The following is a 22,670-nucleotide window of genomic DNA, read 5'->3' on the forward strand; positions in this document are numbered from 1 at the left end:
GGGTGCAGAGACTGGTAGGGTGGTAGGTGACAACAAGGGGAATCTGTCTTTATTACGTTTGTGGGGATGGGGGGTTTCGAGCAGTGGAATGGGGAATGGAGTGTGAAGTGCCTAAGCCAAGGGGAAGAGGATGGAGTGGAGGTATGACGAGATGAGCTCGGTGGGGCAGGAGCATTCGGAGACGATGGATTGATTGGGGCAGTTGGGCTTCTGAATCTTGGGGAACAGGTAGAAGCAGGCAGTGGGAGGCTGTGGCTGAGTTTGGAGGCTGTGGAGGGGGGGGGAATCACTGGAGACAATGAGAGCATGGAGTGTGCGACTAATAATGGCATAATGGGTTTCGGTAGGTTCGTGGACAAGGGTGAGGTAGGACGTGGAATCAGAGTTGGCGTTGGGCCTCTGCAATACAGAGGACAGTTCTCCAGAGGGCCCCGCCTTTGTCTGTGGGTTTGGTGGTGAACTGGGGTTTCATACAGAGTGGAACGCTGCAAGTTCGGTGGGGGGGGGGGTGCAGGTGGCCGATGTCATGTCGGCGGTCAGCAAATGACTGCTGACAAAAACACTCGGACCAGCCTTGACTACCATCCAGCTCTTGCCTCCACTTCTGGCTCCACCTAGTCTGCCACCAAGACTCAGACTACATTTCCCAGGTTCACCCCTTGGTCCTACTGCCTACCTGCAGCTAGCCAGCACACGAGCTCTCCCTCCTCCCCCACCCATCCCTACAATGCACCCTATCCCTCCACCTGTCCCTCTTCACTTCAGCCCCACTGCACCCCTTCCCACTCCCCCATGCAATCTCATTTCTCTCTCACACCCACTCCCCCCACCACACCATATCCAACCCTCATCCACCACATGCTATCCCCTTCCCCACCCCCCAGAACCTCTAAATCCCACCCCCGAAAATTTACCACATTCATTATCCCCTCCGACCTCAAAATCTGAGGCCAAATGGACCATCCTCAAGGGCTCCTGGTCGTGCCCGTCTGCCCCACCTCAACAAATTCCACACCCACCATAGTGTGGAGCTCTTCTTTGCAGTCTCAGACTCAGTGCTGCCTTCTTTGACAAAAAACTCAACCTCCCTGAGGACCCCTTCTCCTGACTCCAACCTTCCTCCTCCACTTGGTCAGCCCCCGCCAGCCTTGTACCCACCCTAAACCTCTTCATTGCTGACTGCCAACGTGACATTGGCCGCCTCATATTTTTCCACCTCCCTCTCCCACACCAACCTCACCCCCTCCAAACGTGCAGCATTCCACTGTCTCTACACCAACCCTGCTAACAAAGGTGGGGCAGTGATAGTCTTGAAAGCTGGCCTCTGTCACAGAGGTCGACCGCCAACTCTCCGACACCACGTCCTTACACTCCATTGCCCACAACCCCACCTCGAACCATCATGCCAAAATCACTCGCACTGTCAGTGTCCTCATTACCTCCAGTGATCTCCCCTCCACAGCCTCCAAACCCAGTCAGTCAGCCCCGCACTGCCTGGTTCTACCTGTTCCAAGATCCACAAGCGTAATACCCCTGCAGGCCGATAGTCTCGGTATGGTCCTGCCCCACTGAACTCAATTCATCCTACCTCGACTTCATCCTCTCCCTCTTCATTCAGGCACTTCCCCACCTACATCTACAACATCAACCACATGCTCCATCTCTTCAGTAACTTCCAGTTCCCCGGCCCCCAGTACTTTATCTTCACTATGGATGTTCAGTCATTACAAACGTCCATACCCTACAAGAATAGCCTCCACACCCTCAGCTTCTTCCTCTCCATCAGATCTATCCAGTCCCTCTCCACCAATGCCCTCCACCTCACCAAACTGACCCTCACCCTTAACTTTTCCTTTAACTCCTCCCATTTCCTCCAAATCTGGAGTGGGCCATGGGCACATGGATGGGCCCCCGCAAAGAGGCTGCTGCCTCATTGTCAGCTATTAGTTTTTAGATCAGAGCGGTGCTGGAAAAGCACAGCAGATCAGGCAGCATCCAAGGAGCAGGAGAATCGACATTTCAGGCATGAGCCCTTCCTGAAGAAGGGCTCATGCCCAAAACATAGATTCCCCTGCTCCTTGGATGCTCCCTGACATGCTGCGCTATCCATTTCCATCTCCAGCAACAGTCTCCAGAAGGATGTTTACGATAAACCCATAGACTCTCTCAACTACCTGGACTATACCACCTCCCACCCAGTGTCCTGCAAGAACTCCAACTCATTTTCCCAATTCCTCTGCGGCATCTGCTCGGACAAGGAGACATTCCATTCCTAAGCATCCCAGATGTCCACCTATTTTGGATATGCATTTCCCTCCTCTGTTATCTAGACAGCCCTCCACTGCACCACCTCCATTCCCCATTCCACTGCTCTAAACCCCCCCTCCCCATGCAATAAAGACAAAGTCCCCCTTGTTCCTCACCTCTTACACCACCAGGCACCACATCCAACACAACCTTAAAACACTTCCACCAACACCAACTAGATCCAACCACCAGAACATCTTCCCCTCCCCACCTCCCATAAGGACAGTTCCCTTTGGCAGTCCTTGGTATGCGCCACTCTCCCCAAGTCCCCTGAACCTCCAGGTATCTTCCCTGCAAAAAAATGCAAAACCTGCCCAGTACATCATCCCCCTCATTTCCATCCAGAGCTCCAAACAGTGCTTCCAGGTGAGAGAGGTTCACCAGATCTCTTCCTACCTAGTTTACTGCATCAGGATCTCCCGATGTGTTCTTTTCTACATTGGGAAGACCAAACGTAAGCTTGAGGAATGCTTCACCGAGCATCTCAGCTGGACCTGCAGTGGCCGACCTGACTGCACAGTCACCGCCCATTTTAATTCCCCTTCCCACTCCCTTTCCAACATGACCATCCTTGACCTCTTCCATTGCCACAATGAACCAAACCACAAATTGGAAGAACACCACCTCATCTTCCACCTGGGCAGCCTACAGCCCAGAGGGCTCAACAGTGAGGCCTCTAATTTGAAATAACCTCCCTTCCCCCGACTACCTTCGCAGCCCCTCCCCCTTCCAGCCATCTCCGGATTCATTCCTCCTATTAACTAACCAGGTCGTACCCTCTGCCTGTCTTCACCTATTCCCACTTCACCACCCTGCATTTTCAAACCCATTTTACCTGCAGCTCCTCTTACACCCACCCACAGTCCTGAAGAGGAGTTACACCCGAAACATCGACTTCTCCACCTCTTGGTGCTGCCTAGCTTGCTGTGCTCTTCCAGCCTCCTGCTTGTCATTCTAGGTATTAATCTGGTAAACCTGCTCAGATCCCACATCCAAGGCATTTACTTCCTTCCCTAACAATGCATACCACATTCATGATGAAATCTCAACAATGCTTTGTATGACTGAAACATAGCACCCTTACTTGGATGTGCAATTTCTCTTGGAATAAAAAAAGTATTCCATTAGCCTTCTTGATTATATGCTGTATCTGCATACCAACGTTTTGGGACTGATGCACCAGAATAAATAAATCCCTATAAATCTTGGCATTCTGCAGTCAATGTCCATTTACATAATACATTGTCTTTTTATTCTTCTTGCCAAAATCACACAGGGAAATTAAGAATTTACAGAGAAGGCAAATGAGGCATTCAATGAAAAACCAAAAAAATTACTAAATGAGTGAAAACCAATTCATGGAGTGCAAAAATAAGGAGAGAGAAATTAAGCAGAAAAGAGGCTTTTAGAAAGGTGAACTGCAGATGGATGCGAGTGAAAAGCAAAAGTTGAGGAAAGTAAGATTCTAAAAGGACAGAGATTTTTTAACAAATCTTTACAACACAAAAATATCTCTGTCAAAAATCACTGACTTTTGTCCTGCCAATTTATTTTTCATTGCAATACTTCAGATTAAACATAAAAATGCAAACAGTATTGGTGACATCACAAAATGGATCAAGTGATTCAATCTCTGGGCCCAATTTCAACCCATTCAAACCCATCCACTTAGATATCAAATTGAGCCCTACATTTTAGCAGATTTAATATTATCAGTGTGACTTAAGTCATGATTACCTGCTATCATGTCATCCACTTTGCTCATTTTTAATAGCACTTGTTCAATGAGGCCAACCTCTGTGCTTGCTTGAAGGTTGCGTACACTCTTACGCAGAATGGCTGTGAACATACTCCAAATCTCAGCCTGGCAGGTGACATCACAGTGTTCAAGAAGTTCTATCATACATGCTATGCTCTCCTCATCCTGAATGATGAAGTTAATTTCCAAGTCAAATTCTCCACCAACTAGCTGTCAGAGGGATGGATAAAAGAAAAAAAGCAAAAAATGTTAAACAGTTTCATTTAAAATTGTACAGTTTTAAAAATATTTAGATCAGTCTATTTTAACTGGATTCAGGCTGGAGTCCAACACCAGTAAATTTTATGAAGTTTCCCTTTGACACAGCAAGCTTATCTAGTAAACAAAATGAGTGAGGAAATTTCAGTGCTGCATCTAAACTGTATTCTGAATCTGGAGATCACCAGGTTATCTGTGAAATTAGTAGAAGCATCATAAACAAAAACAGAAATTGATGGAAAAGCTCAGCAGGTCTGACAGTATCTGTGGAGAGAAATCAGAGTTAACGTTTCAGGTCCTGAGAACACGATTACAACCTGTGTACTCCCAGTTGATTAAAACTAAAACAAGCCACAATGCCAACCAACAATCCTTCCAACAAATTAAACATGTGAATCTCGTGGGGGTAAAGAGGGACTCAAGTACAATAACCTATTGGCTTTCAAAGATAAAAATAGAACTTGTTGGAAAAGCTCAGCAGATCTGGCATCTTTGGTGAGAAATCAGAGTTCACATCTCAAGTCACTGAAACTGAAACATCAACTCTGATTTCTCGCCACAGATACTGCCAGAACTACTGAGCTTTTCCAGCAACTTTTTAATTTTTTTTTTAAAACAGCATTCACAGTTCTTTCAGTTTTTAACTTATTGACTTTCATGCTTAAGATCCAATAGTGGATATATCCAAATGAGTATATCCAAACTAGGAAACAACGTAATAAGAGAAACAAAAGGAGATGTGAAATTAAAAAAATTGAGAACATTAAAAATACAATTATAACAACAAAAATTTTATTGTCTTACAATGTAAAATGCACTAAAGAAATTCCTATGATAATAAAAGCTAATAAGAGTTAAAGACTGGTTTTGGACTCATTATCAATGATTCAGTGAAAAGCAACATTGACATTGGTGAAATTACCTGTTTCTATGTTGTATTTCTTTTTCAATAGAATTAACAATTTCAATAAATATTACCTTTCATCAGAATCATTCTGATGTCTGTCCGGAGTTGCTGCCTGACTTTGTGTACTTACAGCATTTTCAATTATTTTACATTTCTAACTTCTGAACTACTTTTATTTTGCACCTGTGACTCATTGCTCATAGAAGTTACATCAACAAGACTGTCTATTCTCCATCCACATGCTGCCCATCAATGCCTCTGCCTCACTCATCTGCAAGTAAAAACCCTCATTCGTGCCTTTGACACCTCCAGATTTGTCAAGTCAACATTCTGCCTTGAACTAGCCTGTGCTAAATCCTATGTCACACCATTTTCTGACCAAAGTGACTTTTAATCTGGTGACAACTCGATTTTAAAATTCTCATACTTGTGTTCAAGTCCCTCAGTGTCCCTCTTAAAGGCTACAACTTTTCCAGTCATACAGCAGTTTAGTTAGAAAGGGGCTTTAAAAAAAAATTTAAATAAAAATAATGAGTTATCATAATGAACAACAACAAGAATTTGGATGCAAAGCCTCAACATGACAGTCACATAATTAAGCTTCATTGATGATGTAATGTAACATGCTGAATATTGTCTGCTTAATTGATTAATTGTCGCAGCTCAATACATTAACTATTGAGACTGCAAACCTCTCAGTTTCTCCCAAACCAGCATAGCACCTTTAGTTAAGACATTTATTGTTTTCTTCAGTGTTGCATCTGACAATTGTAGTAAAATGACAAATAAACATTCTGCAACGTGCTGAATATCTTTTACAATTTATAGATTCATTGCCGCCAAATTTCCACCATCTATTCAGTGATAGTCTTATTTGCTCCAAAATTAGAATTGCACTGATGATGGCTCTATCTGGCAGGGCCCTTAGGGAATTTATAAACTATTGTTATCCCAATTTAAAGTTGAGGAGCATTAAAAGCCGTGTTCATCAAAATCTGCTAATTGTAACAACATATTTTGGTGGACACATTGAAGAAAGATCAACCTACTTCAGTGGCTGTAGATGCTACCTGAGAAGATTGAGACAAGATATGCATGCATTTGGAAAGACAGGGTTTGATTAGGAATAGTCAGCTTGGTTTTGCGGCAGGGATATCACACCTCACAAATTTGTTTCAGTTCTTTGATGAAGTGACCAGGAAGGTTGACAAGGGCAGGGCTATAGACGTACTCTATACGGACTTCAGTAAGGCCTTTCATTAGATTCCACGTGGTAGGCGGCTCTGGGAGTTTAGTTCACATGGAATCCAGGGCAAGCTGGAAAACTGGATACAAAATTGGCTTGATGGGAGGAGGCAGAGGGTAATAGTGGAAGGATACTTGATGGACTGGAGACCTGAGACTATTAGAGCACCTCAAGGTGTTGGTGCTGGGTGCATTACTGTTTGTTATCTATGTCAATGATTTGGATGAGAATGTACAAGGCACGATTAGCAAGATTGTTGATGTCACTAAAATAGGCAGTATCATGGACAGTGAGGAATGTTATCAGAAGTGGGCTGAGAAATGTCAAATGAAGTTTAATATAGATAAATGTGAGGTCTTGCATTTTGGAAAGTCAAATCAAGGTAAGTTTCATAGTGAATGGTTGGGCCTTAAGGAATCTAGTGGAACAGAGGGATCTTGAAGTTCAGGCTCATGGTTCTGTGAAAGTGGAGTCACAGGTAGACAGGGCAGTGAAGGAGGCTTTTGGCACACTGGCCTTCATCAGTCAGGGCACTGAGTACAGAAGTTGGGCAGTTATACAGGATGTTGGTGAGGACACATTTGGAGTGTTGTGCTCATTTTTGGTCAACTTATTATAGGAAGGATGTTATTAAACTGAAAAGAGTGCAGAAGAAATTTACAAGGATGTTGCCTGGAATTAAGGCTCTGAGTTATAAGGAGAGATTGGACAAGCTAGGATGTTTTTCTTTAGAGCGTAGGAGACTGAGGGAGACCTTATAAAGGCGTATAAGATCATGAGGGGCATGGATAGTATGAATGCACTTTTTCCCAGGGTTGGGGAACTGAGGACGAGAGGACATCAGTTTAAGGTTAGAGGGGAATAAATAAAAGGGAACCTGAGGGGCAATTTTTGTTCTTACAGAGAGGATGATGCGTATATGGAATGAGCTGCCAGAAGTGGTTGAGGTGGGTACATTAACAATATTTAAAAGGCAGTTGGATAAAATGTATGGATAGGAAAGGATTGGAAGGATATGGGTCAAGTGCAGGGAAATGGGGTTGGCATGGATGGACATTTTGGTCAGCATGGACCAGTTTGAGCCAAAGAGCCTGTCTCCATGCTGTAGGACTCTATGACTGTGGTGGATCAATGGTGAGGATCACAACTTACATGAAATCATGGAGCAGCGAGAGAATGGTCATTAATTTCTGCCAGTTGAGTGTTGAAAGCCTTTAGAAGGTCAAAGGTGGCATGCATAAAAATTACCATTGCTCTCAGCATTTTTCTTGGACTGGTCTTGGTGTACCTCTTGATTCATCAAGGTCCAATGCGCCCCGCTCGTATTTCAGTGATTTCAGTTTACTAGAAATGTTCTTATTAATTTTAGCCTGACATTGTACAATCACATTTTTCACAAATATTGTCACAAGAATTTTGCAAATCAATTCAGTGCTAAGATTGACTTCAGAAGAGTTTTGCACAGGGTTCTTTCTTTCAATAGAAGAAAAAAAATCAGCTCATCTCTCCAGTGTTTTTAGGATGATATTCATGTCAACCATTAAAACTGGGTATTTTTCAGCACAGTCAAGATAAACTAACTATGAATAAACAACAGTAGGCCATTCAGCTCTTTGCACCTGCTCCAGAGCATGGCTGATGTGATTTTAACCTCAACTCTACGTTCTACTAATCTTTCATTTTCTTGGTAATCGAGGATTATCGACCTCTGCATTAAAAATATTTAAAAGGTTCTGCATCTACTGCCTGATCAAGTGCCCTCAGGATCTTATCTGCTTAATTTAGTCTCTTCTGTTCTCCAGAAGTCTGTGCTGGGGCCTCAACACTTTATAATTTGTATGAATGATTGGACCAAAGAATGTACGCTAAATTTACCAAATGTCATAAAGATAGGTAGGAAATTGACCTGCGAAGAGGAAGAGGACAACTCCCTTGACCCATAAAAGTCAGATCTCTGCCAACTGATCCTACTTACTCTGGATTGTTATATGCCATTCACTACTACAATCCTGAACCTTATGATCCAAAAGACAAAGTATCAAATCTTTCCTCAAGTCTCAAGCTAAGGTGCTGTTTCTTCAGCTTATACTGAACGTCATGGGAACACTATAGCAGCTCACGGACAAAAAAGTCTGAATGGAAGTAAGATGAAAAATTGAAATGACTCGTCACTGGAACCTGAAGGTATTCATTATAAACAAGGTGCTCTGCAATGTTATCATAAAAACTGTATGACTCTTCATCAGAACTCAATGGACTCGAAATGCTAACTTGGCTTTTCTCTCCACAGATGCTGCCAGATCTGAGCAACACCAAATCTTCAGGTTCAGCACTTGACAGTCTGCTGGACTCAGAGTTCAAAAACTTTAAATCATAACATCTGCCTTAATCTTGCTCTGTGCTTTTGCTTCTTTCTCTTTGCTTTGCTGGATTGATCTTTATTTTCTTTATCCTTATATGTAGCAATTCACTTCATTTGGACATATCTTTGGATCTTCACTATGTGCATCAGTGGATTCTAACTGGTTTGTGATGAAAATTATCCTAGTGTGCCATGAAACTTTCTGTAAAGCTAATAAAAATCCATGGAAAACAGTAGGTTTCATCTTAAAAGCATTCTATTCAACCAAAATTCCAGCTCAAAACTGTTGAAAAGTAATCAAATTAAAAGAGAGGAATCAGTCTTTAAATTCTGAAACGTGAACATTCTAAATGCAAGTGGCCAAAGGTCAAAAGTGAGCTAGTGTCATACAGCACGGAAGCAGACCCTTCAGTCCAACTCATCCATGCTGGACTAGGTTTCCCCAAACTAAACTCCTCCCACTTGTCTGCATTTGTCCCATATGCCACTAAACCTTTGCGATCCATGTACTTGTCCAAATGTCCTTTAAATGTTATGACTGTACCTATGTCTACCACTTCCTCTGGCAGTACACTCCATATTCAAACCACCCTGTGTGTAAAAGTTTAATTCTTTTAAATCTTTCTACTCTCACCTTAAAAATACGCTATCCATTTTGAACTCCCCTACCCTAGGGAAAGAATCTTTGCTATTCACCTTATCTATAACTTCATGATTTTATAACCTCTATAAAGGTCACCCGTCAACCTCCTAGGCTCCAGTGAAAGAAGTCCCCACTCTATCCAGCCTCTCCTTATAACTCAAACTCTCCACTCCTAGTAACATGCTAGTAAACAAAAACAGAAATTTCTAGAAAAGCTCAACAGGTATGATAGCATCTGTAAAGAGAATCCAGTGATCCTTTCTCAGAGCAACCTTGTAAAGCTTTTCTATACCCTCTCCAATTTAATAACATCCTTCCTATCGCAGAGTAACCAGAACTATATACAGCAGTCCGAAAGTAGCCTCACCGATGTCCTGTACAACCATATGACATCCCAACTCCTGTACTCAGTGGTCTGTCCAATGAAGACAAGTATGCCAAATGCCTTCTTTACTACCCTGTCTGTCTGCGATTTCTACAAACTTTCTAAAAACAATGGATCTGAATCCCGAGAGAGTGTCTGTTCAAAAACATTCCCCAGGGCCCTATCTAAACTGTGTAAATCCCGTCCTTGTTCATCCTATGAAAATGCAACACCTTGCACTTATCCAAATTAAACTCCATCTGCCACTCCTCAGCCCCTTGGCTGAATTGATCAAGATCCCTTTGTAATCTTAGATAATCTTTTTCACCATGATGTGATAGTTTTTACAAGTGTTCCTAGTGCGCTGTAGAATTGTCTCATTGAAGCATGCTATCTTATTGAAAATGTTGGGAACCACTAATACATACTAACACTCTTTTTGGTTGCTGCATCATGAAATAATTTGTTATTTAATCTCACCAGGCCCCTCATGTTGTGCTACCTGACCTCCTGAGTTTTTCTTCCTTCTTCCGTTCTGATTTATAAAACAATAGCCTGAATCAATTAAGACATACAATAAAGTGTCCCCTATTGAAACAAATGCGAGCATGACGAAGTATTTGAGTTGTTCTACCTTAAGAATGGATGCTGTGTAATTATTCTGTGACAGTGCTGTGGACTACTGATCACCTTTAGAGATGTACCTCAGTTCCATTTATGCTCTGGCAGATTATTACATGATTCACGTCAACATTTGTATGTCCAAACATGTGAATCAGGAGCCAATAGCCCTTCAAGGCTGTTCTGCCATTTGATAAAATCACAGCCGATCTGTTTTATGTCCATACTGCATATCATGTAGCCAATAGTTAAGCTGTTGATTATAGTTTAGTGATCACTGAAATCCTACTAGACAACAATGATCTAATTAAAGTAGCTAGACAGGAAATATCTTTAATGCCAAAGGGATTGAGAACCAAACATAAATGTAAGGTGCTTGGCAAAAGAATCAAAGATTAGATGAGAAAGCCTTCTGCTTAAAAAGTTCTTAGGATCCATAATGCACTAAGAATATTGTGCTTCTAGGTTCTTTGAGGACTTCCAAAGGGAATTACAGAACCATGTATCAATAAAACAATGTTGCATGGTTACAGAGAAACAGATTGGGAACAGGGCTAGCTGAATTAATCTTGGAGATTTGCCGAGTATACAATGATCAGAATGGCCTTCAGTGCCTTCTTCTAATTTATGAAATTACTTCTGTACTCTCTCCTGTGACACAGCGATCAGAGTTCCACGCAATATTCTAGCTGTTGTTTAATTAGTCTTTTTTGTCAAAAAGGTATTCTTAACTCTTTATTCTGTTATGAAGATGTGGAAGTACCTTTAAGCAAGTTAAAAGCAGAAGAACTACCAGACTCACCAAGTGTATTAAAAAATGGTAACAATGTAACACTGGGTCAAACCACTCAATTAGTTCTTTGCTTGAAGTCAAAAACAAATTCAAATTCGGCCAGTTTAAATTATACCCGAAACATAAACTCTAATCAAGTTTGAAGTGAGTATATTGACGATCTTAAAAGCCAATGATGCAATCCGATGCTGTGGAGTAGAAGACTGGGGAAAATTGAGCAGATGAGAGGAGATCTGCCACATCCTAGCATATACGATTGCTCAAAAATAAAACTCTTCAAAAATTCCTTTTCAGTAACCTGCAACGTAGATGTTCCTAACAAAGAGAAAAGACGACACAGGAAGATCCGAAGCCAAGAACCAATAGCTGCCTGGGTTTGAGATAAGTGTTGTTTTATAAATTTTAATTGGGAGTTTTATCAGACTAGTATTATAGAAGGGAAGGTAACAGATAGGTTAGAGAAAGAAAGAAAGAAAGAAATTGTAAATAGTGGTTAGTTAATTATCCTCTGTTATACTTTAAGAAATAAAGTTGTAAATTTTTTTGTTTTAACTCGTTCTTGGCCACCTGATTTTTTTACAGATTGCTGGATGGGATAAACAATTTCCGTGTTGCTGGTTTTAAATTAAGCAGGAGCGTTTACCCTCTGTCGTAACAATTCTCTCTTTAAACCAGACAAGACTCAGATTTCTTTGCTTAAAAATTATCCATGCATGCGCAGGTGTACAACTCAAACTTCATTATACTATTTCCACTGATAACAAGGTTTCAATCAACTTCCAATTAAATTGCTAAACACTTACTCATCCATATCTCTATCCAACACCATTCACAGCCTTCATTTCAGATTAGTACACATGACTGCATTATTCAAATCATATTCAAATTAGTTTACATGATATTTTCCAATCATAACCTGGTTACGTTTAACCTCATCTGTAGGTACGTACTGGTGATGAGAAAACCTATACACAGTCCCTTCCAGCACAAGCTCCCTGCTCTTGTACGCCTTATCTCAACTAATAAAAGGCAAGTTATGGCTTCTACGTTCCATCCTCTCTCTTCTACCTTTAGGAATCTATCAACAAGCAAACAGATTCCTCTGTTCCACTACACTTCTCAGCAGCCATGTCCCCAAATTCAATGCCATTTGTCACATTTGTGCCCACCTGACCAGTGATGCCTTGTATTGTCTATGCATTTTTCCACCATCAGCCAGAGAACCAATTTTTCTATATGAAAATTTTTAATCATGTTCCCTACATTTCAGTATAAATCACTGATCTAAGATTGACAATTCACTAGGAATAGATGAGATGCAGACATAACAGAGAGGAAAGACTAATAATTGCAGAGGCATCGACAAGAAAGGGTGAGAGGATAACTACAGACCAGTCAGTTTAACCTCAGTGGTGGAAAATATTTTCCAAAATGTGAAAGTCACTGGACAAATGTGAATTCATTAAGGAATGACAGCACGTGTTTAAGGGAAATATAGTGTTTAACTAACATGATTGAGTTTTTTTTGTGACATTACAGAAGCCCAAGGAGAATTATGCCTCTGAACACATCTTTCCTTAGATAAGAGGCCCAAAACTGCTCACAATGTTCCAAATGAACTCTGACTACAGCTCTTGTTTGCCCTCTTGAAATGAATCCAACATTGCATTTGCCCACTGAAACTGCCTTAAGCAGAGGTATTATATTAGCCACTTTCCAGCACTCTGGGATCCTCCCCGCCGCCAGTAATTACTGAAAGATCACCAATGCCTTGAAAGTCTCCTCAGCTTCAGAACCCATGGAGTGGGGTCCATCTGATCCATGTGACTTATCCACTTTCAGACCTTTTTAATGATGGCCACTCCACTCATCACTGCTCCCTCACTCTTGAAGTTCTGGTATGTTCATGGTGATCTTGCACTGTGCAAAATACCTATTCGGTTCCCCTTATTTCTTTCATCCCTATTTCTACTTCTCCAACCTCATTTTCCAGTGCCTTTTTCCATCCTTTTAGAGGCTTAAAATAACTCTTGCAATCTTCTTTTATCTTTCAAGCTAGTTTACTCTCATATTTCATGTCCACCCTTATTACTTTTCGAGTTACCCTCAGCTCATTTTTAAAAGGTTTCAACTTTACCACACTGTAAGCTTTTTCTTTTGCTTTTATGCTGTTCCCGACTTTCCTTGTTATCCACGGTAGCCTCATCTTCCCCTTAATATGTTTCTGCATCCTTGGGATGAATTTCTGTTGTGTTTCCCAAATTACCCTAGAAACTCCTGCCATTGCTGCGTCACTATTTTCTCTAATAGGCTTCTCTTCTGATCAATTTTGACCAGCTCCTCCCACATTTTTGTGACTACCTTCACTCAATTGTAATACCATTACATGGGATTCCATCTCCACACTCCCAGAATGCAGAGTAAATTCTATTATATTATGGTCACTATCCCTGAAAGGTTCCTTCACTTACAACTCCCAAATCAACTCTGCCTCACACATCATGCCGGTTCTCTGGTGGGCTCTACCACAAGCCGCACAAAAAGAAAACACCATCTATAGACATTCCACGAATTCCTTGCCTCGAGATCTGCTACCAACCTCATTTTCCCAGTCTACCTGCATATTAAAGTCCCCCAAAATTACTTTTCAGCCAAGTTTCCACAAGTGTTTCCCTCACCAGAGTATCAATCTTTTAACATTTAATAGAGAACAAATTGTTTTTAACAATCTATTCACTGCATAGACTCAGGTATATTTTCTGTTGTCTCAAATACGGCATTAGTTATAGAGTCATAGAGATGTACAGCACAGAAACAGACCCTTCGGTGCAACTCATCCATGCCGAACACATCCCAACCCAATCTAGTCCCACTTGCCAGCATTGGGCCCATATCCCACCAAACCCTTCCTATTCATATACCCATCCAGATGCCTCTTAAATGTTGCAATTATACCAGCTTCCACCACGTCCTCTGGCAGCTCATTCCATACACTTACCACGTTGTGGAAAAAGTTGCCTCATAGGTCTCTTTTATATCTTTCCCCTCTCACCCTAAACCTATGCCCTCTGGTTCTGGACTCCAATACCCCAGAGAAAAGATTTTGTCTATTTACCCTATCCATGCACCTCATGATTTTATAAACTTCCATAAGGTTACTCATCAGCCTCAGACGCTCCAGGTAAAAAAGCCCCAGTCTATTCAATCTTGCCCTAGAGCTCAAATCCTCCAACCCGAGCAACATCCTTGTAAATCTTTTCTGAACCCTTTCAAGTATCACAACATCTTTCCGATAGGAAGGAGACCAGAACTGCACACAATATTCCAAAAGTGGCGCAACCAATGTCCTGTACTGCCACAACATGACCTCCCAACCAACTCCTGTACTCAATACTCTGACCAATAAAGGAAAGCATACCAAACGCCTTCTTCACTATCCTAACTACCTGCGATTCTATTTTCAAAGAGTTATGAACCTGCACTCCAAGGTGTCTTTGTTCAGCAACACTCCCTAGGACCTTACCAGTAAGGTGTATAAGTCCTGCTAAGATTTTCTTTCCCAAAATGCAGCACCTTGCATTCATCTAAAATTAAACTCCATCTGCCACTCCTCAGCCCATTGGCCCATCTGGTCAAGATCTTGTTGTAATCTGAGGTAACCTTCTTCACTGTCCACTACACCTCCAATTTTGGTGTCATCTGCAAACTAACTATACCTCTTATGCTCACATCCAAATCATTTATATAAATGACGAAAAGCAGTGGACATAACACCAATCCTTGTGGCACTCCACAGATCACAGGCCTCCAGTCTGAAATACAACCTTCCACCACCACCATCTGTCTTCTACCTTTGAATCAGTTCTGTATCCAAATGGAAAGTTCTCCCTGTATTCCATGGTGATCTACCAGTTTCCCATGGGGAACCTTGTCGAACGGCTTACTGAAGTTCATATAGATCACATCCAGTGCTCTGCCCTCAACAACCCTCTTTGTTACTTCTTTAAAAAAACTCAATCAAGTTTGTGAGACATGATTTCCCACTCACAGCCATTTGACTACTCCTAATCAGTCCTTGCCTTTCCAAATACATGTACACCTTGTCCCGCAGGATTACTTCCAACAACCTGTCCATCACTGTCAGGTTTACTGGTCTATAGTTCCCCAGCTTTTTAAAATAGTGGTACCTTGTTAGCCAACCTCCGATCTTCGGCACCTCACCCGTGACTATCAATTATACAAATATCTCAGCAAGGGGTCCAGCAATCACTTCCCTAGCTTCCCAGAGTTTTAGGGTACACCTGATCAGGCCCTGGGGGTTTATCCACTTTTATGCATTTCAAGACATCCAGCACTTCCTCCTCTGTAATATGAGCATTTTTCAAGACAACACCATCTATTTCCCTACATTCTATATCTTGCACACCCTTTTCCACAGTAAACACTGATGCAAAATACTCATTTAGTATCTCCCCCATTTCCAGCAACTCCACACAAAGGCCGCCTTGCTGATTTTTAAGGGGCCTTATTCTCTCCTTTTGCCCTTAATGTATTTGTAAAAACCTGCTGAATTCTCCTTAAGTCTATTTGCTAAAGCTATCTCATGTCCCCTTTTTGCCTTCCTGATTCCCCTCTTTAGTATACTCTTAGGAAGATTTACTTGATCTATCTTGTCTCTACCTGAAATATGCTTCCTTCTTTTTCTTAACCAAACCCTCAATTTCTTAAGTCATCCAGCACTCCTTACACCTACCAGCTTTTCCTTTCATCCTAACAGGAATACACTGTCTCTGGACTCTCGTGATCTGATTTCTCTCATAGTTGTCAATCAGAAAAAACACCTTGCACTCAGCTACATGTGGATTTGTTTTCTTTTGCTTTGTGACAAATGCAAACCTGATAAGGTGCATACATAAAAGCACAAGGTCAAAATGAACAAAGTAGCTGCACAAAAGTATATATACACTGATAGGAATTGGAACACATCTGCAACCTATTTTACGCATTGATGTTTTACAGTTTTATTTTCAACTTCACACATATAAAATCTTTCATGTCAATTTGAAATGAAATTTGTGAACTTGCAGAATATTCAGCAGTCAGATTCAATGTTACATTCAAATAACAAGAACCAAAAGCATCCCTAATTTCAGCTGAAAAAGAAAATCCAGATTAGTTCTCATGAACCAAATGCACAAAATGTCTCCTAATCATTTAGAAAATACATTGCAAATGTCACAAATGTAGTACCTATATTGGGGTGTTTTATTAAAATTTGATACCTTACTACAAATTACATGGACGGGAGAAGGAATTTGCAAAGAAATATAGACAGACCCTGAGCAACCATAACAATGGCAAAGTTCATCAGATGACAGAGAAATTCAGAATTACAAGAGGCCCAGAGGTAAGATTATCATGGTTGTCTTTGATAGTGTATAGCATTTGACTGATTAGGACGTCAAGAAGCCCTAAAATGAAGTTAATGGAAATCAGGGAGAAGATTGTCCACTGAGGGGAATCATATCTGTTGGAGGTCATTCATTCTCAAAACATCACCGTCAGAACTTCTCAAAATTAAAAATCAAACAACACCAGGTCATAGTCCAACAGGTTATTTTGGAAGTACTAGCTTTCAAAACTCTGCTCCTTCATCACATGGGGCAGGATCATAAGACACAGAATTTATAGCAAACTCAAAGTGTCATGCAATTAAAACAATATAATGAACAAACCTAGATTGTTATTAAGTCTCATGCAATTAAAACAATGTATTGTTCAGTATATCATTTTAACTGTATGACACTGTGATCTTCTGTAAATTCTGTATCTTACGATCCTGCCCCACCAGTTACCTGATGAAGGAGCAGCGCTCTGAAAGCTAGTACTTCTAAATAAATATGTAGGACTATGACCTGGTGTTGTGTGATTTTTAACTTTGTCCACCTCAGTTCAACACCAGCACCTCCACATCAGAATTTCTCAAGGTAGCTTTCTAGGTCAAACCATGTTCAGCTGCTTATCAATGAGCTTCCATCCACTTTAAGGTCAGAATATTCACTGATGATTGTGCAACATTCAGCATCAATCAGACTGCTCACATACTGAAGCATTCCATGCCCAAATTTAACAAGACTTGGCTTGGGCTGATAAGTGGCAAATAACATTCATGCTGAAAGTGATAGATATTGCCCATCTCCAAGAGGCGACACATAACCATAACCTTGGCATTCAATGGTGTTACCATCACGAAATTCCCCAAGAACATTTGAGGTTTACCATTTACCAGAAACTGAACTGAACTAGTCATATAATAGCGTGGCTCAAAGAGGAGGTCAGAGACTAGGAATTCTGCAGGAGGTAACTAGTCTTGCTGCAGTTTAGCTTCTTGATGCCCTACTTGATCAAATGCCACATATTGTCAAGGATGGCCACACTCACCTCCTGTCTCTCTGATGTCTATCGACAAAGCACAAGTCAGGAGTGTGATGGAATACTCGCCACTTGCCTGGATTTGTGCTTCACCAACACTTGAGAAGCTTGACACCAACCAGCATGATGCAGCCCACTTGACTGGCACCTCATCCACCACCTTCACCATCAACATACAGCAACAGTGGTGAATGCTTTTTACAAGTTGTCCTGCAGATAAATCACCATGACTGATTCAACAGCACCTTTCAAGCATACATCTACCAACTAGAATGGACAAGGGCAGCAGGTAGAAAATAACCCACCCACCTGCAAGCTCCCCTCCAAAATGCACATCATTTCTTCATGTTTGCTGGATCAAAATCCTGGTGTTTCCTTCCTAAGGGCACCACTACACAGTTCAAGAAGGCAGCTCACCACCTTCTCCAGGACAATTATGGGTGAAAAATGATAGTTTAGCTGGCAATGCCCACAACTCATGAACAAATTGAAAAATGGCATTAGACCGGTCATTCAACCTAACCAGAAACTGTATTTTTCACTTCAGCACCCTCCCAACTTGCCTCATATAGATCTATCCTAACTTTTCTTCCCTAAAGGTTTCTCTAGATTCCCCCTTGAATTCATCTATATTATGCTTCAAACACTCTCCATGGTAACAAGTTCTATGTTCTCAACATTCTTTGGGTCAAGATATTTCTTCTAAGGGGCATGGATAAGGTAAATAGGCAAAGTCTTTTTCCTGGGTCGGGGAGTCCAGAACTGGAGGGCATAGGTTTAGGGTGAGAGGGCATCTTTTTCCACAGAGGGTGGTACATATCTTGAATGAGCTGCCAGAGGATGTGGTGGAGGCTGGTACAATTGCAACATTTAAGAGGCATTTGGATGGGTATATGAATAGGAAGGGTTTGGAGGGATGTGGGCCAGGTGCTAGCAGGTGGGACTAGATTGGGTTGGGATATCTGGTCAGCATGGACAGGTTAGACCGAAGGGTCTGTTTCCATGCTGTACATCTCTATGACTCTATGACTATAAGCTGGTGTCATGACTTCTGACCTTGTCCACCGCAGTCCAACAGCAGCACCTCCGCATCAAGATTAACTGAACACAACGAGGAAGAATGTTTCTAGAAACTGTTTGGAGTTTTGCAAAAATTACTTGAAGATGACTGCAAAACTAGACACATTCTGATCTGTAACACAGTATTGAACAAGGACACAGTAGCACAGTTTTGTTGCTTTTGGGCTAGCAATCTAGACGTCTGAATTAATGATCCGGAAACTTAAGTTGAAATCCCACAATAGCACCAGGGGAAGTATAAACCCAGAGTCCTCAACCCCTCTGCATATGACAAGCCCTTCATTCCCAGGATCATTCTTTGAACCTCCTCTGGACCTCCAACACCAGCACATCCTTCCTTAGATACAGGACCAAAAACTGCTTACAATATTCTAAATACGGTCTAGCCAGAGCCTTATACAGACTCAGCAATATATGTTGTGGTTCTGTTCACCGAGCTGGGAATTTGTGTTGCAGATGTTTCGTCCCCCTGTCTAGGTGACATCCTCAGTGCTTGGGAGCCTCCTGTGAAGCGCTTCTGTAATCTTTCCTCCAGCATTTATACTGGTTTCAATCTGCCGCTTCCGGTTGTCAGTTCCAGATGTTCATTGCAGTGGCTGGTATATTGGGTTCAGGTCGATGTGCTTGTTGATTGAATCAGTGGATGAGTGCCATGCCTCTAGGATTTCCCTGGCTGTTCTCTGTTTGGTTTGTCCTAACAAAGAGTCTTAACGCAAATTCAACCAATACTCTGGGTCAGATATGTGGACGACACCTTTGCAATCATTAAAAACACAGAAATAGGGAACACACACTGGATCATCAAAGCCACACTCACAGGAATCCGATTCACTAAACAGGAAGAAAAGAACAACGAACTCCCATTCTTAGACACGATGGTATAGAGAATTCACCACAAAGGTATACAGGAAAGCCACACACACAGACCAAGTCCTGAACTACGAAAGCAACCACCCCAACACACAAAAGAAATTGCATCAAGACACTGTTCAAAAGGGCCACAACACACTGCAGCACACCAGAACTGCAAAAAGAGGAAGAACACCTCTACAACGTATTCGCCAAAAAGGGATACCCCCACAATTTCATCAGATGCCTAAGGGAAAGACAACGGAATGAGGACATGCCGCAACCCAAGGGACGAGCCACTTTACCATACATCAAGAACATTTCTGAACTGACAGCCAGACTACTACTACCACTAGGATTCATAACAGCACATAAACCAACAGCTACTCTCAGACAACAACTCACTAGGACAAAGGACCCGATACCCAGCAGGAGCAAAACCAACGTAGTATACAAAATCCCATGCAAGGACTGCACAAAACACTACAAAGGACAAACAGGGAGACAGCTAATGATCCGCATCCACGAACACCAACTAGCCACGAAACGACACGACCAGCTATCCTTAGCAGCCACACACGCAGATGACAGGCAACATGAATTCGACTGGGACAACACTACTATTTATAGGACAAGCCAAACAGAACAGCCAGGGAATTCCTAGAGGCATGGCACTCATCCACAGATTCAATCAACAAGCACATCAACCTGGACCCAATATACTGGCCACGGCACTGGACAGCTGGAACTGACGACCGGAAGCGGCAGAGACAAAACCACTATAAATGCCGGAGGAAACAACACCGAAGCGCTTCACAGGAGGCTCCCAAGCACTGAGGACGTCACCCAGACAGGGGACGAAACGTCTGCAACACAAATTCCCAGCTCGGCGAACACAACCACAACAACGAGCACCCGAGCTACAAAATCTTTGCATAAACTTTGATCAGCAGTATATCGCTACTCTCACAATCCAGCCTCTTGAAATGAATACTCACATTGCATTTGCCTTCTTAACTGCCAATTAAATCTGCATATATTACATAAGGCAATCCTGAACTAGGACACTCAAATTCCTCTGTGCTTCAGATTTCCAAAGCCTTTCTCCATTTAGAAAGTAATCTACACCTCAACTCTTCCTACCAATGTGCACCACCTCACACTTTCCCACAATCGAACAGCCTCTCCCCACTATTTTTAGACTTCTGAATAGACCTCTCAAATTTTAAATTTAATGATGATCTTGCTCTCTAAACACCTTCTCTGCAGCCATAACATTGTATTCTTCACTCTGCTCTATTGCTGGAAGATACTTTGTATGGTATGATTTGCCTGTACTGTATGCAAAACAGAACTTTTCACTGTACTTAGGTACATATGACAATGATAAATCAAACACTGTATTCCATCTGGCACTTCCTTTTCCACTCTCCTAGCCTATCCAAGTCCTCATGCAACCTCCCCCTCTACCTACATTTGCATCATCTGCAAACTTCACAACAATGCTCTCAGTTCCTTCATCCATATCATTAAATGTATAATGTAAATATGTGTGGTGCTAACACAGACCCCTGCAGAACTCCACTAGTCACCAGCTGCCATCCTGAAGAAGACCTCTTTAACCCCACACTCTGCCTCCTGGCAGTCAGCCAATCCTCTATCCATGCCAGTACCCTGCCCCTAACACCACAGGCCCCATTTTATTTAGCAGGCCCCTGTACAACATCTTATCAAAGGCCTTCTGGAAATCTAAATAGATCCACTTCCCACTGGTTCTTCTTTGTCTACATTGCTCGTTACCTTTTCAAAGAATTCTAACAGATTTGGCAGGCATGACTTCCCTGTTGAAGCTTGCAGACTTTACCCTATTTTACCATGCACTTCCAAGCTCTCTGCAAAGACAAAACCTTTCATTAGTGATGATGACCATGTAGATACAGGATAGTCATAAAAGTCTATCTGGTTATCCCATGATCTTTAGCTAAGAAAATCTGTTGTTCTAACCCAAACCAGTGTGGTAGATTCTTAACTGCCTTATGAAATTACCACAAGGTGATAGCTCACATTGACCTTCAAGAGCAATTAGGGATGCATATGCTTGCCCTGCCAGTAGTACACACATCTCAATGATGAAAGACTTTTCACCATTAACTGAACTGTAATTCAGAAAACCCCCTGTTAGTATTTATTCCACACAGTATTTACTCAACTATGTCAATGACACCATAGAAAGGACAAAAACTGAAACAAACATTTATATTGTTTCAATTAGGATTTACATTCCTCTGATTGTTAAGAGCTTTAGTATATTTTCCTAGACAGGACTAAATCTGTAAATTGAAAATACCATTTAAGATTCTGAATAAATCTTTCAATATTAAATCATCTAAAACATGCCTGAGAAGGATTATCCAAAAGCTTAAACAAGCAGTTTTATTGTGCTGTACTAATGAATGACCAATTTCAGTTGTCAATCTCTCAAAGTTGTCCAATGTCCTAATGACGACAGCTTTCGAAGTAAAATGTTTGGGACAAGTCAACCATTATTTCAATTAAATACAAAAGTTGAATCAAGAATTTGGTGTGCAAGATCATAGTTTTCCTCTACTTCTAATAACTGCTTTGAAATCTTCCATATTAAATCACATCCATACTAAATTAACATGATGCGCTGGATTTTAGGAAATATGATTGTTAGTAAAATAGACATATATTATTTGATTATATTTCTTATTGATTGTTGATTTCTTACCATTGATACACTAACCACCACTTTTTTCAGTTACAGATTCCTATATTCATAGTTATAAAACAAGGTGGTGAAGTTGCCACAGCCCTAGCAAATCATGGTGGTGCTCTCTCTCATAGAGACAACTGGTGGGGGTTTAACTCAAAAGGTCACCAGACCTCCGGCAACAGGAAAGACAAGGAAGAGAATCCTGCATAGTAATGTCAACAAATGTGGGAACTGAACCCAGGCTGTTGGCATTACTCTGTATTGCAAATCAGCCACCTAGCCAACTGAGTTAACCAACACCGCTTATAAACT

The 22,670-nt window shown here is 41.6% G+C and overlaps 1 protein-coding gene across 1 annotated transcript in view; it reads right to left on the minus strand.

Moving 5' to 3' along the window:
• nbeaa (neurobeachin a) overlaps positions 1-22,670 on the minus strand; it is a 913,644-nt gene that overhangs the window by 832,107 nt on the left and 58,867 nt on the right. The window contains exon 2 of the mRNA XM_072577218.1: positions 4,045-4,276. Within this exon, the coding sequence (XP_072433319.1) occupies positions 4,045-4,276 (232 nt within the window). The remainder of the gene's footprint in view (positions 1-4,044; positions 4,277-22,670) is intronic.

This window comes from Chiloscyllium punctatum, chromosome 9, assembly GCF_047496795.1.
Source record: "Chiloscyllium punctatum isolate Juve2018m chromosome 9, sChiPun1.3, whole genome shotgun sequence".
NCBI classification, from domain to species: domain Eukaryota; kingdom Metazoa; phylum Chordata; class Chondrichthyes; order Orectolobiformes; family Hemiscylliidae; genus Chiloscyllium; species Chiloscyllium punctatum.